The sequence below is a fragment of the Budorcas taxicolor genome, chromosome 10 (assembly GCF_023091745.1).
Source record: "Budorcas taxicolor isolate Tak-1 chromosome 10, Takin1.1, whole genome shotgun sequence".
Classification (NCBI taxonomy): Eukaryota; Metazoa; Chordata; class Mammalia; order Artiodactyla; family Bovidae; genus Budorcas; species Budorcas taxicolor.
Window position 1 is genome coordinate 23,196,884 of NC_068919.1, and position 11,147 is coordinate 23,208,030.

Below are 11,147 nucleotides of genomic sequence, written 5' to 3' on the forward strand. Positions count from 1 at the left end.
CAAATAGTAGAAAAGAAAGTACAGACAAGGTCCCTAAAACGGTGCCAACTCCTTGCTTTTAAGTTGCTTGAGTGGTGTTGTTAATGACTGATGCATGGAGGAGAGTGCACGTTTAGTTGAGACATCGCCTCGGTCCATTTCACCTCTGAGTGCTGACAGGCAGCTGATGCCCTGGTTTGCATCACCAAACCTGCTTGTACTTAAGTAGAAGAGATCATGAATGTCCACAGCAACTGGGCGGCAGCATGATATTGTATTGTAGCATATATAATTATAGACATTATGTATATACCAGAAATTGGTATTGATAAAGTATTACTAAAATACAGATGATCTGATATATCAGCTTTATATACACTCTTTTTTATGCATAGCTCTGAAATTTTATCACAGGTATAGGATTTTGTACCACCACTAAAATCATGATGCAAAATTGTTCCATCTCTCTAGAATAAACCACTTTCACAGTGTCTCCACCCCTGTAACTCATGATAACTCCTAGCAACTACTGATCTTTTCATCTCTATATTTTGTCCTTTTGAGAATGCTGTATAAGTAAGTTCATACATTATGCATGCAATTGTAATAATATGGTGTGTAATCACATATCATGTAGTCTTCTGAGATACTTTTTTTCACTCAGCATTGAGATCCATCTAGACTGTTGTATGAATCAATAGTATGTTTTTTAAAAAATAAATTTATTTACTTTAATTGAAGGTTAATAACTTTACAATATTGTATTGGTTTTGCCATACATCAACATGAATCAGCCACAGGTATACATGTGTTCCCCATCCTGAGCCCCCTCTCTGCTCCCTCCACATACCATCCCTCTGGGTCGTCTCAGTGCACCAGCCCCAAGCATCCAGTATCATAGTATGTTTCTTTTAATCACTATAGACTGTCCCCAACTTGTGATAAATTGACTTAAGATTTTTCATGGTACGGTAGTGAGAAACCTATATATGCTCTCCCTAGAAACCATACTTTGTATTTTTAATTTTTATCTTTTCCCATGCTAGCAACATGCTGTATGACATTCTCTAGTGATGCTGGGCAGCAATAGCAAACTGAGCTGTCAGTCAACCCTGGGATCATGAGGGTAAACAACTGACCCACTTACAACCATTCTGTATCCATACAGCCATTCTGTTTTTCACTTTCAGTACAACACCTTTAAGATTAAGCCAGGCAAAACTCTGATGCACAGTAGGTTAAGTATATTATATGCCTTTTCCACTTACCACATTTTCAACTTAAAATGGTTTGTTTAGACTTAACCTTACAGCAAGTTGAGATAGATCTATAAATAATATTGTACTGAATGGGTGTACTACAGCATATTTATCTATTCACACAGTGAAGAACATTTGGCTGGGTTCCAGTTTTGTGTAGCATAAGTTTTTCATTATTCCATTATAAATGCCCATAAAGGAGTGTGATTGCTGAATTGTAAGGTGAGTGAATATTTAAGTTTATGTGGAACTGCTAAGCTGTCTTCCAGAATGACTGTTCCATTTATCCACCAGCAATGTATGAGTGATCCAATTTCTCTACATTATTGCCAGAACTTGGTATCATCATTATTTTTCATTTTAGCCATTAAGAAAGATGTGGAGTGGTATTTCATTGTGGTTTTAATTTGCATTTCCCTGATGGTTAATGATGTTGAACATCTGATTACATGCTTATTTCCCTAGCACATAGCTCTTCCACAAAATGTCTGGGTGAACCGTTTTCCAGTTGGACTACTTATTTTCTTCCTGCTGAGTTTAGACAGTCATTGTATTCCAAATACCATCCTTTGATGAAAATACATTGTGAAAATATTTCCTGCCATTTTGTGGTTTGTCTTTTTCATTCTCTTAATAGTATCTTTCACAGAACAAGCATTTTTACTCTTGATGAAATATTTTATTTTTTACTGACTGTGCTTTGATGTCATGACAAAAATCATTTTGTCCAACACTTGGTCCTGAAGATTTTTTTTTTCAAAAAGATTTATAGTTTTAGATTTTACACTTGGACGTATGGTCCATTTTGTGATTGTCCTCAAATTTTTGTATAAGGTGTGGTATTTAGGCCAAGATTCAGTTATTTGCCTAGGAATATCCAATTGTCCCTAAATCATTTGCTCATAAGACTATCATTTCTCCATTGAATAGTCATTGCACCTTTGCCAAAAAATCAGATTTCCCCACTTTGTCATATCCCCACTTGGGATGAACAGTAGCATTATCCTGTTAATTTTTTTTTTATTATGTCTTTTTATTGAACTTTTTATCTTGTATTGGAGTATAACCAATTAGCAACATTGTGATAGTTTCAGGTGGACAGCAGAGGGACTCTATCCTTTTAACACTGCAGCATCTATTGTTTACTTTTTCATTCTTTATATTTCTAATTTGTGTTTTCTCTTTTTTCACCATGATAATTCTACCTAGGAATATAGTTTATTAATCATTTTAGCAAAATTAACTTTGTGTCTCATGGTTATTTCTATTATTTTATTTCTGTTTTACCAATTTGACATTTTTATTATTTTCTTATTTCAGTTTATATTAGTTGTAATTTGTTCTTCTTTTTCTATCTGTTTTGCTAAAAGCTTAGATAATTGTTTTGCAGCCTTTTTCTTTAGTAGTATAGGTATTTAAAGAGAAATTCCTCCTATGTATATTAGCTGTATCTCATAACATTTATATGTATATGTTCTCACTATATTTTCTTTCACAATATTTTCTAATAGCCAAGTAATTATTTCTTTAGCCTATGGGTTATTCTAAATTTTAATGCCTCAATTTCAAATATTTGGGGATTTCTAAAGATATCATTTTGCTATTGATTTTCTAAGTCAATTCCACTTTTGAGCAAAGAATAAATTCTATATAATTTCAATTTTCTTAAATATATTAAAACTTTTTATGCATACACTGATGTGTGTGTGTGTCTGTGAGTATATTTCTGCACAGAAGTAGGTGGCTGAGTCCCCAGGCTAGGAAGTTGTGATGTGCAGTGAAGGCTGTTTGACACTCTTATTGAGGGGAACTGTGAGTCTTCCTTTTTATTCACAACCAAACATATGGTTATCAAGAGTGCAGTGCCTTAACCAGGGTGTTGCTGATACCCTTCATTTAATATTCCTTGCGTGCTCAGTCATATCCAGCTCTTTGTGACCCTATGGAATATAGCCCACCAGGCGCCTCTGTCTATGGGATTCTCCAGGCAAGAATACTGGAGTGGGTTGCCATTTCTTTCTCCAGGGGATCTTCCCAACCCAGGGATCAAACTGGGGTCTCCCGCATTGTAGGCAGACCCTTTACTGTCTGAGCCACCAGGGAAGTCCATGGGAAGTAGTCAAATGCACTCTTCTCATAAGTACAGTTCAGAATGGAAATCTCTCTTTCCTGGACTGTCAGTGATTGAGGGCTCTGTTTGAGATTAAGAGCAAAGACAAGAGTCTATTTTTGCATGGGTGTGGTTGTGAAGAGAATGCTGCTCCCATCTCTAAATTCAAAATGTTTTAGATGAGGGAGACTGAGGAGCAACCACAAGAGAGAGAAATATATTATATGGGTCAGTTTTTAGTTAAGGCCATGGAGAAGGGATTCTCACAGAGGCTATTGCTTCCTTAACTAAAATGGAGTGCAAAGATAATCATTCCAAAGCTCCTTTATAAATGTTCCTCTCTCTTCCATTTCACCAGACTTTGAAGTCCAAAGACAAGATGAACTTCCTCATCTATTATTATGGCAAACAGGAACCAAGCACCAGATTCTGGGATAATGTTAATGATAAAGATGTTGGCTAATAAATCTCATTGACTGCATAGCATGCCACAGTGTTTCAGGAGCCCTTTAACATCTAAGGATATGGCAGGTACTGTTCACTGTCTACAAGTAGATTTACTTCTTCATCCTTACCAGAATCCTAATATTCTGTTTGTTAACAATGTTCCTAGAGAAAAATGCATAACTTCCCCAGACTTTTATAGCTTGGGATCAGCTTGAACTCTGTTGTAATCAATAAGATGTAAGCATCTTGAGGGATTTATCACCCTTTCCTATTCACTAGAGTTTTCTACTTTTCCTAATAATGCCAAATGTCAAAGTGTTGGTACCTCGATACTACATGCGTTGCCTATGTACAAAGTCACTTCAGTCATGTCTGACTCTTTCTGACCCTATGTACTGTAGCCCTCCAGTTCCTCTGTCCATGGGATTCTCCAGGCAAGAATACTGGAGTGGGTTGTCATGCCCTTCTCCAGGGGATCTTCCTGACCCAGGGATTGAACCGGAGGTTCCTGAGGTTCCTGTTGCAGTTGGATTCTTTACCACTGAGCCACCAGGGAAGTCCTGATACCAAAGGTCAAATCACACATTTGTACCTCAGATAGATGAAAAAGACAAATGACACATTTCTCATCTGTGATCTATTAATAGAAAATCAATGCTTACACATGGTCAGAAGTCATGCTTCTTTCACAAGTATGTTCTTACCTAAATATTTCAGTAACAGAAAGGAAAACTATAATGAAAGCACCTGAAATTTTAGTTTTAGTTTGTCACCTTATGACTAATAATTAATAAGAGATCATCATGTATCATTTTAGTTTTCATTGGAGTTTTATATTCATATAAGAAAATGTAATATAAGGGTATAGCATGGTAAATTTTCACATAAGCAACATCCTTATAACCAGCACTCAGATCAAGAAACAGCATTACCAGCCCTTCAGAGCTCCCTTTATGATACTGGCCCATTTATAACAGTATTCTGATTTTATGTCAGCTTATGCACCTTATGGGAATGACATGTTTATTGACCATTTGACCATCTTCTATTGTCAAATGCCTACTACAGACTTTTGTCTTTTCTATCAATTTGTTTGTTTTCTTGTTGATTTGAAGGAGATATTTTGAAATCAAAATGAGTCCTTTGATAGTATGATAATATATTTATAGCTAATATTTGCTAATATAATATTTTTATAATTAATAATATTAACTTTGGTAACATAATGCTGTAAATATATTCACTAGTTACCCTTTAATAGATTTTCTAGCTATCGTTCAAACTCTTGAATACTTTTAACGGCAATTTTAATATACATCAGTTTTTTAATGAAGGGTAGTTGGTTTACAATGTTGTGCCCATCTCTGCAATACAGAAAGTGACACAAAAAATGAATGTATATATGAATATAGACTAGTTTTGATGCTTAGCCATGTTTGTGTCTTGTTTAAGAAATGTGTACCTAGCACAAAGTAATGAAAAAGTTTTGTATTTTTTCCATTAACTTCATACGTTATTCTTATACTCAGATCTGCACTCTGACTGCTATTTATATAAGATCTGAAGACCATAATATACTTTTCCATAGGAAAAATGATGAAATGTCACTTATTGAAATGAAAATCATTTATCCTTGGTGCATAAAGGCAAATGTTTTCCAATTCTTAGTGTAATACAATTTCAGTATTAATTTTACCACAAAATTTTACTGTGTCACCCTCTCCATCTGCTTATATCATTCTCCTTTATTTCAGTTTTTCTTCTGTTTTTAGAATTTTTTTAAACGTTTTGTAGTTATCACATATTTATTACTTGGATGATGCAGTTTTCTAAACTTTCGTTCTAATTACTAAAATGAATTATTTTCAGAAGTTTTCTCCTCCTCTTTGTGCTCAGGATGCTTTCTTTCCATGTGCTGAATTGTGTGTACACTTGTTATTAGTTAATCTGAGAATCGCTTAGTATGTTGCCTGTTTTATGCAATTCTAGTGTAACAAATGAATTAGATATTCTTCTTACTTTAGATTCAGTTCCTCAGATGTGCAAACAGGTAAAATTTGCAAAACGTTAGAATCCTCAGTGTGCACTGCTAACAGTCTCTTCCTGATTCAATTTATTAATGTATTAGTTGTAGGGAAAAACAGTTAAAAGACACAGTGTGCGAATGGAGCTTCACGTTCCTAACTCCTGTTATTTTTCTCGTGAGATCATCTGCTCATGGTGAATCTCTGTTGGTAGAATTAGTGATGGAACTAATGACAGTTCTATTAAACAGCACTCATTATTTCTGCAATTTCTAAAGATTTGGCAGAAGGTTTTAAAGCAGGACACATTTGGTATAAGGATAGCACATTATTTTTTTTTATTGGTAAGGATTATTTCTGAATGAAGATGAAAAAACAGGAATAAGAAAAGGCTTTTTAAAATCTGTTCACCACGTTTGGGTTGGCAAGCACTGAGTTTCCAATGGCCATGGGTTGCTGAAATACCATATGGACTTTTAACACCTTTCTTGGCTTATAGTTCTGGAAGATGGCATGAATGAGAATACCAGTTGATATCCAAATACCTATTTTTTGTATCCATTTTTCTAAAATTAGGAGAATTCCCTGCTTCACTGGGGGAATGAGTTAAGCGCAATGTAAATCTTTCAAAATATCTGGTGCCAACCACTTTATGAGAATGTATTGGGAATTTTAATGGAAGAATTTTGTGTTGGAATAAACTAAAGTTTCACAGGAAGACCTTAACAAAGTACTTTGGGACCTATTTCACTAACAATGATAAGAAAGAGGAGTAAAGAGAAGAAAGAAGGAAAAGAGAGAGGGAGGGTGGAAGGAAAAGAAAGGGAAATAGAAGGATAGGATTAATGAGTTTATGAATGAATAAGTATTTTCAAATATACCCCTGTCTTCATTGTGAAATCCGTGTGATATTGACTCTCACTTCTATTTTTAAAAAGATATAACTCACCCTTTCAATATTTTATTGCCTCCCTAGCAATGAGCGCCAAAGAATTGATGCTTTTGAACTATGGAGTTGGAGAAGACTCTTGAGAGTCCCTTGGACTGCAAGGAGATCCAACCAGTCCATCCTAAAGGAGATTAGTCCTGGGTGTTCATTGGTAGGACTAATTTTGAAGCTGAAACTCCAAAGCTTTGGCCACCTGATGCAAAGAGCTGACTCATTTGAGAAGACCCTGATGCTGGGAAACATTGAGTGCAGGAAGAGAAGGGGACAACAGAGGATGAGATGGTTGGATGGCATCACCGACTCAATGGACATGGGTTTGGGTGGACTCCAGGAGTTGGTGATGGACAGGGAGGCTTGGCATGCTGCACTTCATGGGGTCGCAAAGAGTCAGACATGACTGAGTGACTGAACTGAACTGAACTGAACTGAACTAGCATTATTATGCTAGCATTATAGTAACTAGCATTATTAGTAACATCAGTCATAAATATTTCTTTACTCAATAAATATTTATTGAACACTATTTGTTGGGTACTATGCTGATTACTGAGAATACTTTAATAAACAAAAGGAATGAAAAGATATGTTTCAGGAAAAGTGAAGTAAGGAAACAAAAAGTGAGCTCAAAGTCCATGAAGAGGAGGAAATGAGTGAAAAAAATGACTGGAGGGATATGCTGATATTAGGAAAATGCTACAGCACCTCTCATTATACTTTCCAAGATTGAGTACAAGTATCTGTTCCTTCATCTCTGACTCACAAATCAAAGCAATTTGCAAAAGACAAACACAGCAATATATGTTTAGGTACACGTCCTATGCAGCAGGACAGATTTCTCAGTCTTTTTGATGATCCAAGAATATTATGGTAGTGATGCCGTTCACATCAAGGCCAGAATGCCTCCCTATTACTTTCTCTGTCTTGTGCTCTAATTTCCTCTATATTTTTTCTCTTGGGGAAAATGTGTGGCTAATAAGGAGCTAAGGATGTTTCAAAATCCCACTACAATCAGTAAAAAATATTTCTACTGCTGTTTGGATATTTAAAGGACTAGCATGTCTCTTTACAGAATTAAGGATCATTGCTTTTCTTGAGTCACAACATATGCTTTTTATTCTAACACTTGACATTTTGCCCTAAAATGTATATCACCGTCAGCTATGGGAATTGTGATTCATTACACTGACTTTCCAGTTGACTCATTACTTCAGGGCTTTCTTCTTACTGTTGCTTTCAGTAAGGCCAGATTGAACTACACATGCTGAGATTTTGGAGCTTGACATTAGCAGATTTAAAAATAAATATAACAGTCAGTCTAAGACATATTAAGACAAAGATAGGCAACTTTCAAAATCTTTTTGAGGCTTAGCTTTCTAAGAGGTAACATAGATCTCAGAATAACTCCCTAAATGGTAATGAGTATTAAAAGATACATTTAGGGCTTTCTAAAAGACACTGATTTTAAAGCTAAAAAGAAATAAATTTTTGATAGATTTGACAGTGTAACAAATAAAGACAACATCATTTAAAAAAATAAAGATAGTATGTTAGAATAAAACATACAAGTAAATATGAAAGTCAAAATATCGTGTAAGATATCAAAATAATTCTAGCAAACAAAAATAAAGTTATCTTAATGGAAAAAAATGGTCAAAAGATAGGAACAAGCGTATGAACAAGGTTGAATGACACAGTGCCGATATACAGAGAAAAAGTTGCTCGAAAGCACTAGGGATCAGTAAAATGTCTATAGAGAAAGTACATTTGGATTGTTAAAATGAAAAAGGCTGGTAATTCTCAGTTTTTAGAGGGTGCAAAGTACACCTTCTCACTCCCTGTTGGTTGAAGTATAATTGTTTATACCGTTTGAATGGAAAGTTGTCACTTTATCAAAAAAATTTTAAATGCACCTTGTTTTGAAAATAGCCATTCCAGTTCAGAAATTTCATTACAATAGACATGTCCCCATATATACAAAAGTCAATCTACAAAGTTGTATAAAGACAACACTCTTTAAGATAGCACAGTAATAGAAACAAATACTTATTAAGGTAAACATAATTAATAATAGAACATTTCAGAGTACTACGCTAGCGTTATAAAGAATGAATTGGACCACTTCCCAGGTGGCACAGTGGTAAAGAATCCTCCTACAATGCAGGAGACAATGGAGACCAGATTTGATCCCTGGATCGGGAAGATCTTCTGGAGGAAATGGCAACCCACTCCAGTATTCTTCCCTGGAAAATCCCAAGGACAGAGAAGCCTGGCAGGCTACAGTTCTTGAGGTCTCAAAGAGTCGGACATGAAAGAAAACTTTGGAACAGGAGAATTATTTGTATTTTTCTCACTTTTAGGTTAAGACTAACACACTGGAACCAACATTTTATTGACATGAGAAAGAACTATGAAGAATTGCTAAGGTTTCTCACTTTATTTCTATGTTGCAATTAGGATTCTTAGTAGTCCCATAATTCCAAAAATTCTCAGCCACATCAACCAATGATGCACTTCTTCCTTGTCTTTTTCTTCTTTTCTTTATCCATCTTCCTCCCTTCTCCTTCCCTTCATTTTCCTCATCTTTTACTGCTCTCTGACTCGCCTTCTAGATGACTCTAGGTTTGCTCTCGTGACTGCTCTCCCTGCTGTGTCCCCCCTTCTTGAAACAAGAGAGATACTGCACAGATGCAGCCCCGTCTGTCCCAGTGTGCCTCTCTCACGATGCAGTAGTACACAGCGGTGTCTCTCAGGGTGACCTGGGGCAGGGCCAAGGTGCTGGACTTTCTGTCTGGAGCTATGTGCAGAGAGGCCATGCTGCTGTTCACTGTGCCTCGTAAGCCATGAATGACATACTGTGGACTCTGATTGGGATTGTGCCGATACCAATGTATATACTCATTTCCACTAATGGTAGAGTGGTTACAAGGCAGAGTTACATCTTCTTCAGCACAATCCATAGAGCTGGGCTGGGTGGTCTTAGCATCAATCACAGTTCCTGGTGGGTTAAGAAATCAAATTAGTTCCAGAGCACAAATAAGCGTAATTCTATGGATCAAGGGCATAACCCTCTGATAACTGTCTGGCCCTACCCCCTACTCCTGTGCTTCTGTTTTTTGTCCTGGAAAAATATTATTGGTGTTCAATATTGGACTGCAAGAAGATCAAACCAGTTATCCCAAAGGAAATGAAGCTTAAATGTTCATTGGAAGGACTGATGCTGAAACTGGAGCTCTAATCATTTGTACACCTGATGAGAAGAGCTGACTCATTGAAAAATACCCTGATGCTGGGAAAAATTGAAGACAAAAAGAGAAGGGGGTGGTGGAGGATGAGGTGGTTAAACAGTGTCACTGTCCCAATGGGCATGAATTTGAGCATATTCCAGGAGATAATAGAGGACAGAGGAGCCTGGCACACTGCCGTCCATTTGGTTGTAAGTTGGATACAACTTAGTGACTGAAAAACAACAAAACTATGGAGACCAAAGATTCGTGGCAAGAATCAGAGATCCCTAGGCTTTGTTCCATGGGTCCTTGGCTCACTAAACCCAGAGATTTCCTACAACCTGCTTACTGCTAAGGACTCTTCTGGAATCATAGCCATGGTTTAACCTGTCATGTAGAAGTTTGTGTTCCCTAGCAAATCCATAGATCAGTTCTCAATTCCATCACTATAATGCTGAATAAAGCACATGGAGAGGAGTAGAGAGCAAATAACTTTGTGGCCCTTTGCCCTCAAAGGCATCCCTTGTAGACACAGAACACTTACCCAAGGTCAGAAACACTGTTACTCCAGTCACCAGCCTCATACTTCAGGGACAAACCAGGATCGTGGGCTCAGAGCTCAGGCTTGGGTCTGATCCTTGGCTTAAGGAGGTTCTAGAGAACAGAGGCAACAGCTGTTAGTAAAGACTTACAACGAGTGCAGATACCACTGTGTTGTTGCCAGGATCTTCTCAGCCAATGATCAAGCATTTTCTTATCTAGGTCTTCCTCCCATGTTTTAGTCATGTCCCCAAAAGATGGTGAAACCTCCCCAGCTCACAGTGCAATCATCTCTGAAGTTTAATGTCTGCCTCGGGAAAAGGAATACCAATCACCAAGATGTGTCTATGCACAACCATTGGTCTATTATGTTTCTTAAGAAATTGGCTGATGCTCCATGAAGCTTGCAGAGCATAATATTTAATTACAGAAAAATGTACTGAGCTCTGTGTAGTAAGATAATGAAAATTTCCATCCACATTCCAGAAAATGTATGGGAGATTCAAAAGCAGGCAGTGATGTGCTCTGGGAGACAGAAAAATTAATAACATTGAGACTAAAAGCTACACATCCTGGAGCTTGGAGTTCTTGTAAGTGTTCTTGGAATCATGCATC

The 11,147-nt window shown here is 36.7% G+C and overlaps 1 gene segment (V, D, J or C); it reads right to left on the bottom strand.

Moving 5' to 3' along the window:
- Window positions 1–9,383: 9,383 nt before the first annotated feature.
- Window positions 9,384–10,576, bottom strand: LOC128054691 (T cell receptor alpha variable 26-1-like). The segment is given in 2 exon segments: window positions 9,384–9,763; window positions 10,537–10,576. Coding segments are annotated over 2 exon segments (420 nt in total).
- Between the last annotated feature and the right edge of the window lie 571 nt (window positions 10,577–11,147).